The sequence below is a fragment of the Pholcus phalangioides genome, unplaced genomic scaffold (assembly GCF_987345545.1).
Source record: "Pholcus phalangioides strain wild (caught in Gottingen) unplaced genomic scaffold, Ppha-v1.0 ptg000017l_1, whole genome shotgun sequence".
Lineage (NCBI taxonomy): Eukaryota > Metazoa > Arthropoda > Arachnida > Araneae > Pholcidae > Pholcus > Pholcus phalangioides.
The window spans coordinates 59816255-59840761 of NW_028301610.1; the positions used below are offsets into that span (position 1 = coordinate 59816255).

The 24507-nt window shown below is 37.8% G+C and overlaps 1 protein-coding gene across 6 annotated transcripts in view; it reads right to left on the bottom strand.

Annotated features, from left to right (window-relative positions):
* Window positions 1–24507, bottom strand: part of LOC149074195 (mitogen-activated protein kinase-binding protein 1-like) — a 413671-nt gene that overhangs the window by 84638 nt on the left and 304526 nt on the right. For all 6 annotated transcript variants that reach the window (XM_089246846.1, XM_089246851.1, XM_089246852.1 and 3 more), the window contains 2 exons: window positions 16631–16679; window positions 9125–9196 (listed from right to left, as the gene is read on the bottom strand). In XM_089246846.1, the coding sequence (XP_089102972.1) occupies window positions 9125–9196; window positions 16631–16679 (121 nt within the window). The remainder of the gene's footprint in view (window positions 1–9124; window positions 9197–16630; window positions 16680–24507) is intronic.

The window sequence follows — 24507 nt, forward strand, 5'->3', positions numbered from 1 at the left end:
GCAGTCGATGAAGACAGTGCAAAAGTTCAAACGATCTGTACACATCGACGTATCTATTCGGCAAAAAGATTGTTTTTTGGTATTAAAACGGCACCGAACGAATTTCATTCTTTCATGGATCAGTTTGTTCAAGATTTAGATGGAGTAACTGCATATTTTGATGATCTAATTATACAAGGCAAGACTTATGAGGAATGCACAACACACATGCTGAATGTTCTAAATAAATTACGAAAATATAATTTGCATGTAAATATCAACAAATGTAAATTTTTTGAAAAAGTGTAGAATACCTTGGACATGTGATAACTTCTAAAGCAGTGTTTTTCAACTGCCGGGCCGCAGTCTGGTACCGGGCCGTGAGTTTGATTTTTCCCCATTCATTTCCCATTAGTTGTGCTTTTGAGACCAGGCCTTCCACTAGAAAAAAAATACTCAACCGGGCCGCAAGCTTCCAAAGGTTGAGAACCACTGTTCTAAAGGCCTGAACAAATCTCCAGCTAAGATTCAAGCTATTCAAGAAGCACCCAAACCAAAAAATGTTGATGAATTGAGACAATTTTTGGGGTCTTGATGTATTACTCAAAATTCATCAAGAGTGCATCAAGGTTACTTCACCCACTGAACAATTTTCTCAAGAAAAGTATTCCGTTCAACTAGACAGCTGATTGTGAAGCAGCATGGATAAAAATCAAGTCTGAAATTGCTAGTGACCAAGTCCTCATACCATTTACTTCAGAACTTCCAGTGACTTTGGCTACTGATGCTAGTCCACATGGTCTACCCAGAATATTATCGCATATTATGCCTGATGAAAGTGAAAACGTCCTATTGCATTCACTTCAAGATCACTAACAACTGCCGAGAAAAATTACAGCCAGCTCGATCGAGAAGCTACAGCTGTATATTGGGCATACAGAAAGTTCTATAATTACATCTTTGGTCAAAAATTCACATTGGTAGTGGACAATAAACCAAAAATGACTCTCTAGCATCCAGAAAAAAAACTTCCAGCATTGTCAGCTACAAGAACGTTGTGGTATGCACATTTCCTTTCCAACATTGACTATGACATCAAACATCGAAAATCATCTGAACATGCAAATGTAAAATATTTGTCGAGAAGTCCCTTACCATTGACAGATGTACAAGTCAACACTGTTGATGATGAATATATCCTGCAAACATCAATGATCAGACACATATCCATAGACACAATTACTTCTGAAAAAATCCGAAAAGAAACAGAATTGGATGATCTTCATGAACTAAAGAAAAATGTGATGGAAGGAACTTGTAGTGATGGACAATGGAATAATCTAATTAATTTACTTTAATCAACAAAAACAAACCACGAAATCACTACAAACACACGGCACGGACATAACACACGCGAGCAACAACGTGCCAAAACCACAACAGAAAAACAAGTGTCATATCATGACGGCTTTGACTTCTCCCCAACACAACGAGGGAAAATATTACATCCGGACGGCTTTGACTTCTCTAAAATATTTACAGGATAGTCCCTACAGTAGCCCCCCGCCAGCGCAGGAGATGATTACTACACAAATTGTATCAATTTTGATACTTCAAGTTAAATTTTACTTTGCGCCCAGATCTAGTCACCACCTGAGATTTCACATTGGAATCACTTGACAAGTCCTTAGCAGGAGTACAGTCGGCTGTTGGAGATGAGGTAGTTGTTCGAGATGAGGTAGCGGTTAGCAGATCAGTGTCTTTCACCACATATGCAGGCTTGGCACGATAAATATTCACTGTCCCCGTACGACCTCGTACAATAATTTTGAAAACTTTATCCCCACGAGAGACAACTTGATGTGGACCGGTATATGGAGGCTGAAGGCTTTAACGAAGAGCATCAGTCCACAAGAAGACATGTGAGCATGTCTTTAGGTCTTCGCTGACGAAGATTGTTGTTGATCCATGCGCCTGATTTGAAGTAGGACACAAGTTCTGTTGGAGATGAGGTAGTTGTTCGAGATGAGGTAGCGGTTAGCAGATCAGTGTCTTTCACCACATATGCAGGCTTGGCACGATAAATATTCACTGTCCCCGTACGACCTCGTACAATAATTTTGAAAACTTTATCCCCACGAGAGACAACTTGATGTGGACCGGTATATGGAGGCTGAAGGCTTTAACGAAGAGCATCAGTCCACAAGAAGACATGTGAGCATGTCTTTAGGTCTTCGCTGACGAAGATTGTTGTTGATCCATGCGCCTGATTTGAAGTAGGACACAAGTTCTGCACAGTTTGTCGCAACCTACCAATGAAAGTCGCTGGATCTGGACTGTCACTGAGAGGTGTCAAAAATTCTCCAGGCAGGCGAATCGGAACCCCATATAGCATTTCAGCTGCTGTAGCCTGGATATCTTCTTTCCAAGCAGCACAGCAGCCTAGCAGAATGGAAGGGAGAATTTTACTCCAGCTTGTTGTAGCATGGGCCATGATTGCAGATTTTAGTTGCCTGTGAAATCTTTCCACCTGCCCATTAACAGCTGGGTGATAAAGAGATGTGCGATGATGGATAGTACCAAGCCAGGGGATCAGAGCAGAGAAGAGGGATGATTCGAACTGGACACCTTGGTCTGATGTCAACCGAAGAGGAGGGCCAAAACAAGCAACCCAGCTGGCGTAAAAAACTTCTGCCACTGTGTTGGCGGAACTGTCCACCAGAGGTACAGCTTCTGGCCATTTAGAAAAACGGTCGATCATAGTGAGACAGTACCGGAACCCTTCGGAGGGAGGAAGTAGTCCTACCAGGTCAATATGAACCTGCTCAAACCTGGAACTACATGGCTGAAAAATGCCTGGCTTGCTCTTGGTGTGTCTGGAGACTTTTGACCTCTGGCAATTGATGCATTTGCGAGCCCAAGAAGAAATATCACTTCTTAACGAGGGCCACACATACTGTTGTTGTACCAGCTTGATTGAGGCTTTAACACCAGGATGAGAGAGACCGTGCAGCTTCTCAAATATCGGTCGACGAAAGTTGCGTGGGACGAATGGACGGATATGGCCGGTAGATGTGTCACAAAAAATATCCAATGGAGGGTCGCCCACTGGGATGGCTTGAAATGTCAAAGAGGATGGAATGACGCCAGATATCAACTGTTGGAGTTCCTCATCTTCTGCTTGCTGTTGTGCCATTTCCTTGAAGTCGAACATTGATGGTGTATTAATCGATGATATGTGCACTCTTGATAGTGCATCAGACACTACATTGTCTGTGCCCTTGAGATATCTGATGTCCGTAGTAAATTGGCTAATGTAGTCCAAGTGTCTCAGTTGGCATGGAGAGCACTTGTTCTCTTTTTGTGTAAATGCATAGGAAAGTGGCTGGTGATCAGAAAAAAGCACGAAACAGCGACCTTCCACCATATGGCGGAAATATTTGATTGCCATGTACGCTGCCAACAGCTCTCTATCATATGCACTGTACTTTCGCTGGGCTGGAGATAAAGTCTTGGAGTAAAATGCCAATGGTTGCCAATCTTTTCCTACCTGTTGCTGAAGCGCAGCTCCCACAGCGGTGTCAGATGCATCAACCACAATAGCTAAGGCAGCTGGAGGTGACTGATGGTATAATGTGGTTGCTTCAGCTAGGTCATCCTTACACTTTTGGAATGCTTTGGTGAACACGTCTGACCACTCGATAGGCCTTTTATCATTCTTTGTGGCACCCTTTAGGTAATTATTCAGCACTGCTTGAGATTGTGCAGCATGAGGAATGAAACACCTATAGAAATTATTGATGGCCAGAAATCGACGCAGTTCCTTCAAGGTATCTGGTTTAGGAAAGTTTATGATTGCTGAGACTTTGTCAGGAAGAGGTAAAATGCCTTTTGCATCTACAGTGTGACCCAGGAATTTCACAGAGGCTTGACCAAGAACGCACTTGGAAGCGTTGACGAGAACACCAAATTCTTGAAACCTCTGGAAAACTTGTTTCAGATGGTCCACATGCTGATTTTCACTTTCTGAGGCCACTAAGACATCATCAAAATATGGTATACAAAAGTTCAATCCTCTGAGAACATAATGTATAAACAGTTGAAAGGTTGCAGCCGCGTTGGATAGACCGAAAGGCATGAATACAAACTCAAAAAGTCCAAATGGTGTTGTCACAGCAGTCTTTCGGATATCTTGCTCTTTTACTGGAATTTGGTGGAATGCCTTGGCTAAGTCAAGCGTGGAGAATACCTGTTTGCCTTCCAACATTTGTACACAGTCTTGAATGTGTGGGACTGGACACCTGTCCGGCACCGTTACACTATTGAGCTTTCGATAATCACCACACGGACGCCAGTCACCATTGCTTTTCTTTACCATGTGAAGTGGTGAGGCCCAACTGCTTTTTGATGGTCTGCATATTCCAAGCTCCACAAGATATTCAAATTCTTGTTTAGCAGCCTTCAGCTTGTCTGCAGGTAATCGCCTTGGCTTCGCATAGACCGGTGGCCCCTTCGTCTCGATGAAGTGTTGCACATCGTGTTGAACTTGTCGAGGACCCACGAAAGCTTCTGTTAGTGTTGGGAATTCTGCTAGCAGGTGGTGAAAGATCGAGTTTCCATCCATGGACTTCACTTGTATTTGTGGTGCAGTTGAGATTTGACCTTTTGATCGAAGTTGTGTTAAAGGATCAACCAAACATCCTTGTTGAACATCAACTAACAGGCCAAAGTGACGTAGGAAATCTGCCCCAATGATGGGTTGCGAAATTGTTGCAACAATAAATGACCAGTGAAATGTCCTTCGTAGTCCTAGGCTCAACTTAAGCAGGCGTTGGCCATAGGTTCTAATGACAGTTCTATTTGCTGCAAAAAACTGCAATTTTCCAGGCTGACGACTTGATTCTGCAGTTGTGGCAGGAATTACAGAGACATCCACGCCTGTATCAATGAGGAACTTCATGAAAGATGATTGGTCAGAAAGATATAGACGGAAGCACTCGAGTTTGCCGTCACTCTGAGCATCGAGTGACGGCCCAGCTAGTTTCCCTGCAGGTTGAAACTGCAAGGCTGGCCACATTTGGTTGCTTTTTCTTTGAAACGCCAGTGGTACCAACAGTGCTGGTAGTTTCTGTCACGACTTCTGGAATGCTGGCGAGATCCACTGCGATTTCTTGATTGGGATCGAGCACGCATTTTGAGATGCTCCAAACAGGAAGAAATATCCATTAGAATGGTCTGCATTTGTGAAGCTTCTATCCAAAAGAACGAGGAAAAATATTACATCCAGACGGCTTTGACGTCTCTAAAATATTTACAGGATAGTCCCTACAGTACAATTCATTTCCTGTGAGGAATATTCAGTCAACATAGACTGTCAGAAATTCTCGTTAGTGACAATGCTTCAATTTTCAAATCACAAGAATTCATGGACTTCTGCAAACGAAATGGTATTCAACAATGAATGATAGCTCCTGGTCATCCCTCAACAAATGGACAAGCAGAACGTTATTGCCAAAACCCTGAAGACAAAACTGAAATGCATGGAATTCCAACGAGGAACACTTCACAAAAAATTATGTAAACTACTGTTTCGGTACAGAGCTACACTTCTTTCATGTGGAAAGACACCAACAGAATTATTGTTGGGAGAGAATCTCAGAACAAAGCTAGAGATCTTCTCAAACTTACAACTCCTGAGTCATACAAGAACAATGCAACACAGCCAGTCTTTGACAAATTTTTCAAACAAGGAGATAGAGTACAGTCAAGGAGTTACACTCATTCAAGCCTATGGAAGTATGGAACAGTTGTCCAACGATAGGGTCGTGTTCATTACCTAGTTGAACTAGATGATGGATACATTATCTAGAGACATTTTGAACAGCTTCAACGGTGTGAAGTCAATCGACAGTCTTCTCCAACTCCTATTCGACTATCTATTCCTATGAGGCACTTCCCTCAAAAGAAATCTGTCACTTTTAGTGATCATGTAAATCAACGAGAGATTCCTGCAATTTGCCAACACAAGACTTCATCTATGGTAGATGCTTCTACTGAAACAGAGCAAACTTCAAGTGCAACTCCTCGATCAACAAGAACTATTTTTGATTGGAACAACTTTTGATTGTATCATTAATCATCTCTTAACTTATTGTGGGAGAATTGTTATGTATCTGACAACACCAGAAAATAAGCAGTATTATGTTGTACGAAGGTGGCAACACTTCAAGGGAATAACAACATGCCGGGAATGAGTTGTAAATATTGTTCCGTAATAAATTATTAATAGTTATATAAATATAATTGTTAATAGAATAAATGTTTATAGTTTAACTAAAGTCTTGTTCCATTCATTGTTGTCATCCATGTATGGGCGGAGATACGGGGGGGGGGGGGGGCATTGTCCCCCCAGCATTAAAGGTGAAGTCAACTGATCTAATGCATATATGTATAGATGAATTGACAACAGCATCATCTTGCCCCCCCCCCCAGCAATAATGTCTGTGCCCCCCAGACTTCCAAGTCTATCTCCGCCTATGCATCCATTCAATGATCACTGGAAGTTAAATTAATAAAGAACCGGGAAATGCACGACAAACGTTGCAATGTCACAACAAAGGTCCCTTTCAGCCTACATTATTTTACATTTATTTTTCACTGTGAAACTGCCTAAAACTAGTTTCTGTTGATAGTCAGAGTGGCGAAGTGGCAAGATGCTCATCTTCCACTGAAGGTTACCATCAAGGTTCGTGGGGTTGAATCTGGGCATAGAACATCAGAAGCAATTTCTTCACCTACCGAGCCTGCGGCGACCACCGATGGATGGAGCCTTCATTTCCCACCCAACTCCACTGGTTGAAAATTGCTGTATGGCAATTTATGACCGGAGTTGGTGTGCAATAAAGTAGTTTCTGCTGACAGATGAGCATTAATATGTTACTACCAAATGCTTACAACATCTAGAACTAATTTCTAGATATCTGTGAGCATTGGTGTACACAAAGGGGGGTTTTGGGGTTCTAACCCCTCTCAAGCCGAGATTATAGTGTCATTTTGCAGGAAAAAATTTAAACCCCCTCCCTTGAGAAAATTCTGCGTACGCCTATGTCTGTGAGCATCTTATTTAGCTAGGTGAGTTTTTTTGAAGTGCTGTTTAGTGTCTACCACAGGGCTGCTGTGGTGGTTGAGTGGTTCATAGTGACAGACTTGCATCGCGAGGACCTGGGTTCGAACCCCCACTGTCGCCACAGTGGTGGTCGACTGAAGTTGGTTTACTGTGCTTTCCCAACTTCAAGGTGCAAATGCGAGCCAATCTCCCACATAAGAAGTCTCACCACAGAGAGAGACAGCCCTTCAAATGTACAATTATTCAATCATTACACTTCACTCATACATAGTTAGAAAAAATGATGGCAGCACTACACATAACAAGCATTACACACAAATGAACTTCCATTTAGGTTCATAACACTTACACACACATTCCAACATGTACCACAGAGATGGTTAGTACCGCAGTTAGATGTTCCGCAGAGAAATATGAACAAGGTGAATATGTGGTTTAGTAGTGTCTATCACAGGCCAAGGACTGAAAAAGTTATACTGATGCTTCAACACTGCATCCACTCAGAACTGAGAAAAAGCTCAATCATAATTTCATTTTTTTTAATCATTAATATGATATTCAGAGGGATGAATTACTTTTCGACTGAATACATTTTTCTTGAGATTTGGATTTCTTTCCATCTCATTGAAAATTTTTTTTCTTTTGAATCTAAAACTTTCAACTTCTAAGTCAACATTTCTGAAAAAATCTATGCTCGATCAAGAATTACACTTATGCTTCAACACAGCATCCACTTAGAACTGAGCAAAGCAAAATGGAAATTTCAATATGGCCAGACATATAATAAAAGATTTACAAGCTTGGGTGATCAAAGCAATACCTGGATACAAGTACGCAACACCTTCAATTGCTCACTGGGAGTTTAAATTAATTTTTTTAAATTCATTTTATACTTCCAAATGTAACGTTACCAATTGGGCCCCCGTGGAAATCGTCTTTATTCTAGTCATTGTTTTACCTTTGTCTCCGGGATCGACTGGTAGGATCGTGTGTCCGCCGATCGGCCGCCAATTTGTTATGTTTGGTTGCCAGATTCAATATTATAATGTTTACGATATTTCCTTTTCTCATGAAACTATGTAAATTAGATACAAGCTAATACCGCACCTTCAATGTTGTGATTGGTTCTTCAGTGAGGCATTGTGGGAATGTTGCTATATAAAAGCCAGCTAGAGATGTGCTGAGTTACGACTTCCTTGCTTACGACCGAATCAACGATTTAATCAGTAAGGCATCACGCCCTGCTATGGTGTGAGCTAGATCGTCTCATAAATACAATGAAGTTACAATAGTAGAAGTGTGCCTTGGCACTTATCCCGTCTCATCGCACGTAAGGTTTCAACGTCGTCGTGATCCAGTGATCGGTTAGTGGCCAGACCGGCCACCCGTGGACCTTCATCTCCAGTTCCATGTGCAGTGGCTGAGCTTTCATCTCAACGTGTGTGTTTACACCAAAACCGTCTGAAGCTGGTGCCGACGAGTCTTTGGCTGTGCGGCAGACACCTGGGAGTATCTACCGGACGATGTGATAACACGTGAAAAACCTGGACACGGCGGTGAGATCGATTCATATTACTGTTTCATTGTGACAATGAGAGAAAAGCCTAACTGTGATAATTGTGATGAAACGTTAATTAATAGTTTAACATATAAAAAGCCTAATTGTGATAACGTTGATTTAATGGTTTAACAATATAATTGAATAAATGTTATAGTTCTATCTGAACTTTGTCTATTTCATTGTTGTCATCCACTCAATGGTTACTGGGGGGAACAATATTAAAGAACCGGGAGGTAACGAGATTACAATACGTTACACAAACTTCAACTTAGAGGAAGAAAACTTCAAGTTCTTCAAGTAAAATTTTTAACAATAAAATAATAATATGTTAAAAGTTTGGGAAATAAGTTCTGGAAAGCCATGTGAAAACTTCAACTTAAAACAGATATTCAACCCATCACAAACTGACTGTATAATCTAATTCAATATCATTATGAAAACGATTATTTACAACTCACTGTTTCCAGTTTCCTTTTAGCTTCACTTAATGCTCTATTTAGTTCTTCCCGCTTTGAAGTAGGAGTTGGAATCTAAAGGGTGGAAGAACAAAAACTCATGAATCGATTAAAGTTCTTCATTTATGTTCATTTCTTACAATACAATAGAATGGATATTTAAGTAATTTAAGTACTTCACATTAAAAAAATCAACTTTTCTCTCCCAATTAGTTTGAAAAATTATTTTTTTTGTCACTATGGGATTCACTAGAATATAAATAAAACTGCATAAAACATTGAACCTGTAGCACAGTAGACCCCTGGTCACAGTACTAGGTTCCACAGATCCATAGATATAGGGGTCTATATCTATAGAAAAATTACCTTTTGGATGCTAGAATATTTAGGGAACCAACTTCAGTTGACCCAAAATAATAAGAGAACATACAGCTAGACCCGTTTCAGAACTGTATGAAGTTCCTTCTTCAGTAGCAGAGAAAAATTGAAAGAAAGCAAAAAAGACAAATCCTCCATATAGCAGGAGTTACTCACTGTTCATGACAGAGGTCAAAATGAAATGACTGGCAACATGAGAAAAGTAGGAGGAAAGAAGAATGGTGGAGCCAATCACAGACAAGAATATGATAGTTATGCTGATGGAGAAAAAATTATAGTGGAAACGGTTGCCAGATTTAATTTGCTGTGTAGATTAATCAAAAATACTTTCACAACCAAACCTAAACCCGAACACAAAAATTTGATCATTTTGCCTTTCTTACCAAAAACCAGCCAACGTTTTGCAAAAAATCCTCCAAAAATATAATTTTTCTGTGATTTTCACCCCCATCAATAAAATCAGCTTCTCTAAACTAAAAGATCCCATCAACCGACTCCAAAACTGGGGTATCTACATGGGGCATTGACTTCCTTCATGCCAATATGGATTATCTCGCATATATAGGTCAAACAAAACATGTCAAATACTGTTTAAATGAGCATAGAAGATAAGTAACCAACGAAAACTTCAATTGCTCATCCATAGCCCAACATTGCTGGTCCTTTGACCATAAATTTGACTTTTCATCAGCCAAAATTATTCAAAAATGCCCCTCACCATTTGACCAAACTTTTTATGAATCATTCCAACATCTACAAAAACTCAAAACAACTGGTCAACGACCTAACTAACACACCACCCTTCTTAAACATCTGGCAAGAGTTTCTACAATTATTTTTTCTTCATCAGCATCACTATCCCCTTTCTGTGTGTGATTGCTTTTCTCTTGTTGCTGGGCATTTCATTTCGACTCTGTCATGTACAACGAGTAACTCCCGCTATACAGAGTACTTGCCTTTTCACTTTCCTTCAATTTTTCTCTGCTACTGAAGAAGGAACTTCATACAGTTCCACAATGCATCTAGCTGTATGTTCTCTTATTATTTTGGGTCTACCGAAGTTGGTTTCCCTAGCATATTGTCTATATCTATGTCTAACATTGCACCTAAACCTTTAGTCACACGATCATGGAAGCAAAGGAAATTGGTTACACATGAATTTCCCTTCTTGAACCCATGCTGGTTTTTCCCCAATAAATTAATATCCTCCATCCACTCCAACATCTGCCATTTAATGATAATTAATGGGTTGGCAAAACCACCTTGCTGACAAACAACGTGTGTATAACAGCTCTTTAATATTTTCATTTATTAGGAGAATTATTGACCAACAGTGGGATGCATGGACCAAAGATGGCAAAATATTCTTCCAAAAGTCTGAAAACACCAGAATCATAAGAATTAGAGATGAGGAAGACCTCGGAAAAATATGTAATGATGGACAATGAATACAACCCAATGGACCATCAACAAGAGCAACCTTTTCTGGAGGAAATAAGTGATATAGTGTTAAGTTTTTTAAATATCCCTCTAAATCCAATAAACATTTCAATATCTTGATTTTAAACATACAAAGCTTGAGATCTAATTTTGATCATTTTTCTTTAATTCTTGAGATCATTACCTGAAAGTTTTGATATACTATGTCTAACAGAAATTTGGGTTAAAGAAAGCAAATTATTGAGCTATAATGTTACTAACTATTATTGCATGAATGATTATTACATGTATTCCAATTGCAGAGCGTACATCAAATAAGGTGTTGTTATCATGTTCATAAATAAAGCAATTAACAGTGTTAAAAAACCTTGCCAAATGGAAACTGCTGAAGCTCTATATACAAATTTAACAGATTTTGATATTGATATGACATGAGAACAATACCATATGCACCCACCATATCTCAGTTTAATGAAGAGTTTAATATATTTATTTAAAAAAATAGGAGATATGCTTGTAACTGGAGATATAAATATTAATATATTAGATAACAATACTAACGACGTATCAAATTATCTAGACATAATGGCTGTAAATGGTTTCAATGCTTTGCAGGAATTTAACTAGGGAAACAAATGGACGTGGAACATGTATGGATCATGTATTTACAGAACAAAGAAAAATTCTATACAAAAATTTACTGTACTTAAAACTTGTATTACAGATCATTACCCAATCTTAGGATATATTGATTTTCAAGACCAGCAATGTATTAAAAATGACCTGGATTACATTAAGACAAAAATTAAGTATAAAAGATTTGAAAATTTCATCTCAAACATATCTTTTGAAAATGTTTTTTGTGAAAATGAAACCAAACAAAAATATCAACGTTTCCTAGACATAATTACTCTCAACTCTAATCTGTGGACTAAAATCACGAAACATTACTAAAAGAAACAAGAATAAATGAATTACTAAAGAGCTAATAGAAAAGATACATATCAAACAAAAATTATATAAAAAATATAGAAAATATCCTAATATAATATCGTATGAAATAGAATACAAAAACTATGATAAAATGTTGAAAATTTCAATACGAAAAGCTAAACAAGAGTATCAAAAGGCTAAATTTGTTGAATATACTGACAAATGGAAGCAATGGAAATGCTTAAACTATTTTGTGCTCAATAAAAATAATGAAAAGCATCATATCAGATAACTAAAACGAGAGGCTTTAATTCTGACAAAGGAAATCCCCATTAAAATTCATATCTGTCATTCTCAAGCACAACAAAACTGCACCTGCCAAAGAATCCAAAGCGTGCATGAATACGAATACTTAGGGGTAACAATACAGGATGACTTGAAATAGAATATTCATTGCGATAAAATAACAAAAAAAATTTGATTTTACACAGCACTTTTATACAAACTCAAGTATTTGATAGGGGAGGATTTCTTGAAAGATGTCTTTCATGAATGGGTTTTCTCAATTATAACTTATGGTTTATGTGCATGGGGTGAAGCATACCATATTGTAATATCATGCAACTAAGTAATACATATAACAAGGTAAGAAATATGCTAACACAGGTCTATACTGAAAACGATAGAAAAATTAACTGTCACACACTAGACATCAGACAATTATATATTTACCGATAAACTTTGCGACGAGAAATAAAAATTGGCTTCAGAGAAAAACAAATAGAACAGCAGGGAGATTCAAACATGATTTTGAAGTACCGAAAACAAAAAACATCTCTTTCGAAAGTTTTTCTCATTTACTGCTCCTAAACTTATGAATTCATTTCAGTCAAAAAACCAACTACTAATAATACTAACCAAAAAAATGAAATTTACATGTATGCCAAAAGCATTCAAAATTATGATGACATGTTCTGAAACTGTTCATAAAAAAGCTAGATATAAATATAAAATTACTTTTTTTTTTTTACACTGCTTAAAATTATATATTTTTGTGTATTAATGTTGAACCCAGAATGTATACTCGCATCATCTTGTTTAAATTTCACTAAATATGGATTGTCATTTTACATTGCACTGTTATGCATCATGTCTTAAATTTCTTATGTTTTTTTCTATAACTATACTGCATACTTGGCGGCTCACAATGGTGGAGAAAAAATGTAATACAATTTTTTTTTGGCTTCTTGGAAGGACTTTGTGTCCCTTGGGGCCACATAATGTATATTCGTTATATGTGTATGTTTTTCTTCTTTTTCTTTTGTAATTCTTTTTCATGTGTTATTGTCCAGTATTTGTGTAATGTGTATGTGCGTGTATTTGTTTACAATAATAATAAAAAAACTTATTTGGCTATATAGTTTGAAACTTCTTCTACAAGTACCCTTTTTAAAAAATAGGAACTATGTTAGTGAGTTTTCAATCCCATGGGTCAAAACTTTCAGCAACACTAGTCCTGTAATGGCTAAAAAACAATGATTCATTTTATCCGATGGACTGTGCTTCATTGTGCGTTACCAAGAAAACTGAAGGGTGTACGTTTGCTTCTCTCCTTTGCAAAAAAATTGCACGTGCCCATAGGCATTAGGGGTATGTATGGGTGAGTTGCATAGAAAAGGCAGTGTGATGGCTGAATCGCACGGAATCCCTACAGGACCTAGGCTATCTTTGGCGGGAATACAACACACCCTCCTCTGGCTATGGTTTCTTCATTCTTTTGACCATGATTTTGATATGATGTGTTTTGGAATATGCACAAACTGTCACACCCAGAAGTTAGACATACTGTTGACTTGGTCAGAAAGCGATTTGTTTGGCCATGTCTAGCTAAAAACTGCAGTAAATGGACAAAAGTGTGCATACCTTGCCAAAGATCCAAAGTAAAAAGCATACAAGATCCTCATTACAATCGTTTGTGGAACCTTCCCAACTATTTTAACACATTCATTGGGACATTAGTGGCTCACTGCCCATTTCTGATAGATATTCTTATTGCCTAACAATGAGAGACCGGTTTTCATGATGGCCAGAAGCAGTACCTCTCCGCGACAACACGGCAACCACGGTAGCTGAAGCTTTTCTGTCAACTTGGATTTCTCGATATGGAACACCATTGACAGTGACAACTGATCAAGACCGCTAATTTGAATCACAGCTATTCTGTGAACTATCCAAATTAAATGAAGCGAAACGTGTGTGGACAACAGGATACAGGCACACGCTATACTGGAGGAGTGGCATCACCCTCTCAAAGCCACTTTGAAATGCCATCAAACCCACAAATGGACTAAAGCATTATCTTTAGTTCTGCTCAGTCTTCGGTGCTCTCTGAAACAAGATTTGAGGTACACTCCTGTGAAACTACTATACGGAGAAACTTTATGATTACCTAGCAAGTTTTTCCAGCTCAACTGATGCTTCAGAGTTTTTGTAAATGCTGAGAACTCACATCCAAACTTTCCAGCCACAACCAATCAAATGGCGTGGAGGACATCTAACATTTGTTCACCATGATTTGAAAGGTACTTCCCATATTTCCGTAAGTACTAATAGCGTGAAACGTCCTCTGGAACAGCCATTTGAAGGGCCATACAGAGTGATCAGCCGGAATGACAAGGTGTTCAACGTGGACATAAGGGGAAAAGCAGTGTCAATCGATTGGCTTAAACCGGCATTTCTTGTCAATTTGACTGTGGAGCTGGTATATGTATCTCCAAATGCACCAACTGCAGTTCTGATTGACGCTTCTGGTTCTGCTGCAAAACCTGTCAAAATCACTCATTCTGTATGTACTGTTCATTTTCCAGATCGTCTACAGTGCTCATGATCACTGATGCTACTTTATACCACAATCACCTCTTACTACTCGTGATCACTGGGGAAGAAGTGTATGACATCCCATGCACACACCCCAAAGAGTCAGGTCAAAGACCTCGAGGGTATCACATGATCACAGGTACTGGAGACGACCGTCTGGAAAGCAGAGCAGAGCGACACTACACACTAAAGCATGAGGTTCTAAATTTCTATGTCTACCTTCTTTTTATGAATCAAGATAATTAGGTGTCATCGTAAGAAATAACAACTGTTTGTTATGAAAACAGTGACCCTAAAAATATACACTGAAAAGCCAAAAAAACTGGTACACCTGCCGGATATTGTGTAGGGCCCCCGCGAGCCCGCAGAAGTGCCGCAACACAACGTGGCATGCACTCGACTAATGTCTGAAGTAGTACTGGAGGTAATTGACGCCATGAATCCTGCAGGGCTGTCCATAAATCCGTAGGAGTAAGAGGGGGTGGAGATCTCTTCTGAACAGCACGTTGCAAGGCATCCCAGATATGTTCAATAATGTTCATGTCTGAGGATTTAGGTGGCCAGCGGAAGTGTCTAAAGTCAGAAGAGTGTTCCTGGAGCCACTTCGTAGCAATTCTGGATGTGTGGGGTGTCGCATTGTCCTGCTGAAATTGTCCAAGTCCGTCAGAACGCACAATGGACATGAATGGGTGCAGGTGATCAGGCAGGATGCTTATGTACCTGTCACCTATCAGAGTCATATCTAGACGTATCAGGGGTCCCATATCACGCCAACTGCACACGCCCCATACCATCACAGAGCCTCCACCAGCTTGAACAGTCCCCTGTTGACATGTAGGGTCCATGGATTCATGAGGTTGTCTCCATACCCGTACACGTCCATCAGCTCGAAGCAATTGGAACCGAGACTCGTCAGACCAGGCAACGTGTTTCCAGTCCTCAACAGTCCAATGTCGGTGTTGTCGGGCCCAGGTGAGGCGTAAAGCTTTGTGTAGTGCAGTCATCAAGGGTACACGAGTGGGCCTTCGGCTCCGAAATCCCATATCGATGATGTTTCATTGAATGGTTCGCACGCTGACACTTGTTGATGGCCCAGCATTGAAATCTGCAGCAGTTTGCACGTCTGTCACGTTTAATGATTCTCGTCAGTCGTCGTTGGTCCCATTCTTGCATGATCTTTTTCCGGCCGCAGCGATGTCATAGATTTAATTTTTTACCGGATTCCCGATATTCATGGTACACTCGTGAAATGGTCGTACGTGAAAATCCAAATTTTATCGCTACCCCGGAGATGCTATGTCCCATCTCTCATGTGCTGACTATAACACCACTTTCAAACTCACTTAAAATCTCGATAACCTGCCATTGTAGCACCAGTAACCGATCTAACAACTATGCCAGACACCTGTTGTGTTATATAGGCGTTGCCGACCGCAGCGCCGTACTCTGATTGGTTCCATATCTCTTTATTTGCATACCCATGCCTGAACCAGTTTTTTTGGCTCTTCAGTTTATATAAGTGCATGTGAGACCATAATAAAACTTCACTAACCTGACATACACTTAAGTCAACATTTTTGCTTAGGATAAACTGGAAAGGAGTTAAGTAAAGCTTCAAAATTTCTGCCTGACACACAATTTCCTCTTTTTTAATGAAATTAATTTATTACTTATAAAAATTACAAAAAATAATTTGTATTTTTTCATTGCTAAGAGAAAAGATTGATTCCTGAACACTGTGTCAGATATTTGTGAATACCCATCTCAAATTTTATCTATATAAAAAAACCCTCTAAAAAAACCATTCAAAAGTATTGATGCCAAAAATTTCTACTCTAATTCCAAACACAAAAACATACAAGATCAATACGAATTTGATACCTGTCTCTCGGGAATTTGTTGCCGTTTAGCCTGTCCACTAACTGGTACTCTATAAATAAATAAAAAAAACCATAATTTTCTCAACACTTATTTACAGTTTACCATAAATCATAGAAAAATTGTAAAAAACATTACTGACAACATCCTTTGTATGATTAAAACTATTTACATCAAAATTTAAGAGTAAATTTTTTCATAACATTTTTTCTAAAAAAAATTCTTTAGGCATTCATTCAGTAAATTTTTATTTTAATCAATATACAGTCAGATCCATTTATAAAAAAGTCTGAGAGAAAAAAAACAGAGAATTTTTAGTTATACATAAAAATCATTATATTGATACCAGCTTGAAAAATAATGGGTTTAAGCAAAATGATATATAATTTAAATTCGCGATGCATGAATTTTAGTAATTTAAGTATTTTTAAAAATAAACTAATGCTAAACTAAATAATAGATTAAACTAATGCTTTTAAAAAAAGTTAAAAATTTAATTTAAATCTTGCGTAATTCTATACATCAATGAAATTATTTGTCCACCACTTTTTTTCTTAATATCATTGTGGACATGAAAAGTTCCGCTTTAAAATCGCTTATAAAATATGCAAGTAAAATAAAATGCCTTTTCTTTTTACCAAGAGTACAGAAACTCGCTCACGAAGCATTTTCTCTTGTCCATTTTTTTCGCTCCATTTAAAAAATATTTTCAGTGGATACTTCTCATCAATTCCTTTCCGTTCTTTAAAATCATGGATAACAAACTTCAAAAAATCTGAATTTCTTTGAAACCTCATTTTTCTTCATTTCTGGCTATCAACCAACTGAGCTTCAATTTTTAATGCAATAGAAAATGTTTTGTGCTTGAAATTTACAAAACTATAGCTTGTACTCTATAAACATCACCACAACCAATGTGCAAATCTAGCAAAAGATCGACAACTGTGCATTAAAGATATTTTGGAAGGTAAATTCTTTGGGATAAAAATAACTTCTCTGTTCTGCCTAATAAGGTTTTTGGAAAGTAAATTAGAATTTAACACAGAAAAGTTAAAAGGAAAAAGAAGGAAGTAAATGGGATTTCACAATACAGTAACACCCCAAAGTTACACGATAGGTGGGATGATGATGATTTTTTCACCATATAAAAGAACCACTTTAAAGTATAGATTTTGTGTGCACAAATCCATATTTTGAGGTCGCCGCAAAGCTCCTAGGAGCCCCGACGAACACTTTTGGGAGCACTGTGGTACTCCTATAAATTCGGCCTAAAAGTTATGTCGCAATACAATTAATGATGAACAAGTCTGATGTCGGTCTTCTCTTGAACTCTCTCATTCTGTCGTATGCGTATTTCGTCATTCATGTACGATTTCGATATTCGCTGTAGCTAGTTGGTAAAGATCAATGGGATCAAAATAAATAAATAAAAAGTAGATAATTAACAAAATTCTTTTGTAGGGGAAAAAATTGGTGCCCTTTCACCTGCCCCCAAAAGGATGAGGCTGACAGGGCTGCAGCCCTAAGGCCCAGGAAAATCCCCATCATTGTATTTTCATGCTATAAATTTACTACAGAGCTTCCCCCCCCCCCAGTGAAAACTTTGGCTTGCGGACCCGCCAAAGATCCAACAGCCCTGCTCCACAATGTGCGGGGAAAGATCATGTCATTTCTACGGAAAACCAATATTGTTCCTAAGGGGACTCCTACTGCCATGGTTACAGTTCCCCTCCTATAGGAATTATCATGTGATCTCAGAATACTGCTTTAGGGGGAATATTACAGATGTTGAAAGGTTCGATTAAGCAGAGAAAGAAAAGCTTATTTTGTTCATCCAGTCTAAATAGCTTTTTTGCCCCAACAATATAATGTCTGCCCCAATGTAGGATGGCTACATATTGGCATTGTTCTTTTCTGTTGCTACTCACCCATCCATCCCTCTGGGGCAAAAAAAAAGAATAAAACCTGAGAGTGAAGAAAAGAAATATTGAATGCTACAACTTCTCCAAAGCCTAGATTTTAGAGAAAAAATTAAAAAAAAAAAAATCAATTCATGATCTTCCCTCAAATTAACCTTTTCTCATTCCGTGACTTTTCCAGGATTTCGTGACTTTCCCGTGTTGGTAGACACCCTGGTAATATTTTCATAAAAACGTACATTTGATGTTTCTACCAATTGATTAGGGATTTAGGCATCCAAATCCTATATCCCGACGTTCGCTGGGCATATCCAATCATAATACCAATTTTTGCTTTTGGATAAAATTTCTTCCGTTTTTGTTTGGGATACCTACAAAGGCTTTACATCCGAATACTTTGAAATGTTTGACTAAAGGTTTATTTCCGCAGTACAGTTCAAATGACATTTTATTTTGATCTTTCAGACAAACCCCGTTTTCCACGTAGGTGAAATAAAATAACGCTTCTGCCCAAAACTCATTTTTCAATCCACTTTGTTTCAATAGAGAATTTATTGCATCAATGGCAGTTTGATTATACCATTCAGCAACCTCGTTCTGTTGAGGTGTGTAATCATTTGTACGTTTGACTCTAATACTTTGACTCTCAAGAAATTCGTTAAATTCTTTCTTGCAAAATTCCATTCCATTGTCGATTCTCATGTTTGGTATTTTTAAGTTTAGAAATCTTTCCTCTCTTTTCTGGAAACAACGGAAGTATTCAAATACATCCGATTTTTCTTGATAGGAAAAATTGTAACCTTTCTTGAATAATCGTCGATTATTGTTAAAAATATCTGTTTCAATAGAGAATTGGGAACTGGACCGCAAATGTCCATGTGTAAAAATTCTAAGGGAGTTTAATTTTTCTGAGAGTTCTATGAGAAATTCTCTTGGACTTACATAATTTGAAAATGTCACAGGATTGCATGGAATTGTTCAATTCGGGCAAACCTCTCACACCAGAACATGGCTGTGTGTGTGTGACTTATATAATCAACGTCTATGTGTCCGTAACGCTTATGCCATAGATTTATGTCATCTTTTGTTGTCACTGTTAGATTGTAAGATTTGATAAACTGTTCGGATTTACATTTAGGCATCATTGCAGGACGGATATTATGGACATTTTTTACTAGATTTCTTAGCTATCTTTTCATACTTAGGTTTAACAAAGTATAACATGTCCAGCTCTATTTCATGCGTAAAATATCTTTTCTCACTCGGGAGAATAAACTTGTATTTTACTATTAGAACAAAAAAAATGACAAACATTTTTATCGATTTTTCGAACCAGAAATTAGATTACAGCAAATTTTTGGCGAATAAAGAATGTTATGAAAATATAACTCTTTCTTAACACAGTTCGTGAAAACATGAAATTTATCCATTCTGATGCCTTTTATCAGACTTTCTATATCATTTACAGCTAGAGACATAGTTGCATTTGCAATAGGTTTATATTTGATAAATAGATTGAGATTATTACAAAAATGACCTGTTGCAGCTGTATCTATTAGCCAATTAAATTTTTCTACAGGATCATTATTTTGAAAGCTTCACTTAAATATGCATTATGCTCTTCAAAAGTTACATTTGATAAATTAGTATCATCATCAAAATGGTAAGTTAGAGCATTTACATTGTGTTTTACATCATTTTTACGCATATTATTTCGAGAAAGATTTAATTTACCTTTCATGAATTTCTTCTTGACGCTCTTGAAATTGCTATTTTCAGCATCATTGTTTAACAAAATGAGCAGCTTCAGATTGGCACAAGAGTTCACATTATAGACTACAATTTCGGAATGTTCATCCAAATATTTCTTGGCTTGTTGTAATCTGTTCTCTTCCAATGCAAGTTCTTGTTCGATGTTGTTGAACACTAAATTCTTGTCATCCCACCAGTAGATCAAATGCACAATGCCTTGAAAATGTTGAGGCAGGAATTGTATGAGTTGAACACCCTGATACAAGTTCTAGAGTGGATGGCCTGCTTCATTTAGCGCTTGCACAGCTTTCCTCAGTCGGGCACTAAAAACCCTAATGCTTGTATCAACGTCTTCATCGTAACGAAGCGAGAAGAACTCATCTAGCAGTTGTATGACTCTTGCTCTGGTCTTAGGTTCAAAGTGGTTACAGAAAATTGTCCACACTTCAGAACCATCCATTGTAGCACTGATGAGATTACGATATTGCAGTTCTACGCCATAATATATCATAGAGTATTGCAACATTACCTTGGGCCCCTCGCGGAACAGTCCTAGATCTAGTCATTTTGAAATCTTTATTTACCTTTAATTTGTTAGGTTTATTTTTCATTCATGCAAATTAAATGAACTCAACCGTAACTGGATCGATAGCGATCCAATATGCAAATCATGATGCGATCGCACATGTTTGTAATGTGTATATATATGAACTGTTCGGGATCCTATGTTGTTTTTCTTGTTTTAGTGTCATGTTTGCGTTGTTTCATCAGTTGTTAGTATTCATATGTTAGACTTTAATTTTCAATGATTTCTAGCGGAGATCAATATGTTTCCGTTAAATAAATCCGTTAATTTGCCAATATTATTTTCGTATTCTTTCCGTCTGTACTCACGCATAACCACACTTTGCCAACATAATTCACCTCCGAGAACCGGTCCGAAGTAGATTTTCACTGATCGGCCGCCACTGTTTACATATCAGTATTTCCAGATTTCATATCGTTGTATTTTTATTCTGAATATTTATGCAAATAGCACTTGCCTTTCCACAGCAGAAGATCACGCATCCTGATTCAATGGTGAAGCAGGGGATGCTGGGAATAACCCTTTAAATAGTGGTGGTGTGCTGGAAACGGCGCAAATATACCGATTCATCAATGCACTGAACTGCTCCTACAAAGGCGTTTCGCCCGGTTGGGTGCACGCTGGACATCGCCGTTTGCATCATCATGAACCGTTGATTGAGTAGCGGACTTACTCACGGCTCCACCTGGTTGCCGATCGCCTCTACCAACATTAGGTGCTAATTCTGGTCATCAGATTTCTTCACATGGCTGCTACGTTACTGATCGAATTGGAATACATCGAATCTACTGTTACGGAAGTTCGTCGGAGATGCCGTTTGCCGCCTGCTTCCCCGACGCCGTGGTGACATCATCGAATGATGGTTGGGACCAACCTCTCAATTGAATCGTATGACTCTTGTGACGGTGGTCCGCTGCTATGTAATTGGTGAGATCGAAACTTTTTCTAGAAGCTGTTGTTTAATTTGATTGAAAATTTTAGTTTACTCCATATCAGGCTTAGCATGGAAAATAACAGTGATGAGACATGACAAACATATATTGAACTGCAATTGAACTATACTGCATAACAACTATAACTGAAAATTGAACACTGATCGAGAATAAACATTTTTAATATACAGGGAAACTCTTTCCCTTCATGGAAGTCGACCAGTTGCAGACGAGCGTAATCCATCATTTTCATAAGGCATGAAGATTTTTTTCCAACAGTTAATAAATGGAATAGCTTACACCAGGGGTAGTAAATTTGTAAAAATTTTCAAAATTTTAATGTAAAATCTTAACATTTTAAATTTTTTCATGTTTAAAAAGAAATATGATAATCATGTTGGGGTAAATCAAGTTTGCCGCTGTGGTGGTCGAGTGGTTATAGTGACGGACTCGCGATGCGAGGATCCGGGTTCGAACCCCACAGTGGTGGTCAGCTGAAGTTGGTTTTCTGTGGTTCCCAACTTCAAGGCGCAAATGCGAGCCGATCTCCCCATTAAAAAGTCTCGCCACAGAGAGCAACAGTCCTACAACAAAAAATCATTCAATCATAATACTTCACTCATAGTAAGAAAAACTGGTGGCAGATGGCAGCACTACACATAACAAGCATTACAGAGAAACAAAAAAAAAACTTCACGTCAGGTTTCAGTACACGTACACGCACATTCCCGCATGTACCGATTCGTTGGGGGTTCCGCGGGGGGTTGTGGGCGGGGTGCATGTGTGGTGTAGCAGTAGTAGGTAGGGCTCGTAGGTAGGGTAAAAAAGGGTTCGGGGATCCATGATGTTCTTAAGTCAGCCACCTCGTTGGGCAATTTGCCTGTTGTGGCGTTGTATTTGTATTTGTAATAAGTTATCCATTCTTAGATAAGACAACCCTAAATATTTTTGATGGGCATTGGATTATATTTTATCATGTATATATAGTCTTTAGTTTTTATGATTGCATTTTTAATTGGGTTGCTGCATTTTAGAAATGTATGACATCCACATTTATTAAGGGGATCTTTTTCTCAGCCAACTCGTTTGGCATTTTGCCTGTTGTGACCTTGTATTTGTATAACAATAAGCTCATAAAATGAATTCTTGTAAGTCAGGGTATAATTTGCATACAAATACATTAAATAGTGGTTAATTGGAACCAATATTTCTAAAAAATACCAGTCTTTTCAAAAAAAAAATTTAAATCAAAATGGATATTTTCTTATATGCAATTAAAAAATACTCATTAGTATTTATTAAATTTCTCCAAACTATGTTAAAATGAAAGTCACATGAGCTGCAACATTTGGGGACTGGGGTCGTTCAGATAACTGATCATTCACAGGAAAAAATTGTACTACTGTCATATGAGCAATGTGAAACAAAGAAACAGTGATATTAAATACAAAACTGTATACATTTTGTATCACACGCCTTACAAATAACACAGAGAGCTGACTAGTTTAGTTTGACAAGTTCAAAATAGCCATTAAAGTAGACCTACAGTGTAGGAAAAAGAAGTCCAAAATTTTCTTTTGCTCAGAACTGAGACTCATTTTTTTACCGCTAAATCTCGTAAACATTTTAAAGACAGCAATTAAACAGCATCGTTCTCATTGTTCTAATCACTTCCTAGCCATCTCAAGGCAGTGAATTTGCCAACTAAAACGCTTTTGGTTAACTGATGTTTCAGTTGATCGCATTCAGATAATCTATGCCATACTATACTTGTGTCCAACAAAAGAAATGAGCTTCTTGTCTTAAAGCAAGTTAATTTTGTTAGCAGTTTTTGTTTCTTTGTATAAAGTCAAGTATTGAAATTAATTAAAATGGCAAGCGAGTGACTGGGTACAGACAATAAATTTAAATGACAGCATTTTGAACTTAAATTTTTTTAATTGTCACCAAACCATGTTTCTAAATGGTTGGAAAAAAAACCATATTTTTAATTTTCAAAATCTCTGACAAAGTTTCGATCTTAAGCTGCTTCCTGTATTCTACGTTTAGCACCTTAAAAATTAACTTAGCTACATATGAATTTTGGATTGAATGCACAATATACATTTACTTAATTAACCCTTTAAGCAGTTTTCAAAATTTTCCTGATCCACATTATAACTGCCACATTGGAAATCACTGCACCTTCTAGAAATTGCCCCCTATTGTCAAGAATATTTTTCCCAATCTCGTTGAGCTGATAAATGCTCCCCCAAACACAAAATAATAATATAAAACTATTGTCAAGCTAACAGAATATGCTGAATTAAAGAATCAAACATTTTACACAGAAAATCCGAAATTGTGTGAATTAGAGTGGCATAAGTTGGGGCATGACTGTATAAAAATGGCATTTATTGTTTGCCAACCTAATTTTCTATCATTGTTGAAGAATGCACAGCAATATGCCTTCCCCAAAACGCAAAAGTCAAAAAACGTTCTTGTTTGGCTTGCCAAAAAACAGGAGATGTGTACCTGTGAGCAATTCTGCTGATAATTATAGAAACTTTATGAACAGCTCACAAGTAAATATTGAATGTTTGGGAATTGCTTAGAAGCATCAATGCTGAAACAAGCTCAAAATATAAAATGTCTTTGTTTGAAAAATATACGAAACTCATGTTGTACTTGAGAGCAATACTGCCAAACAAC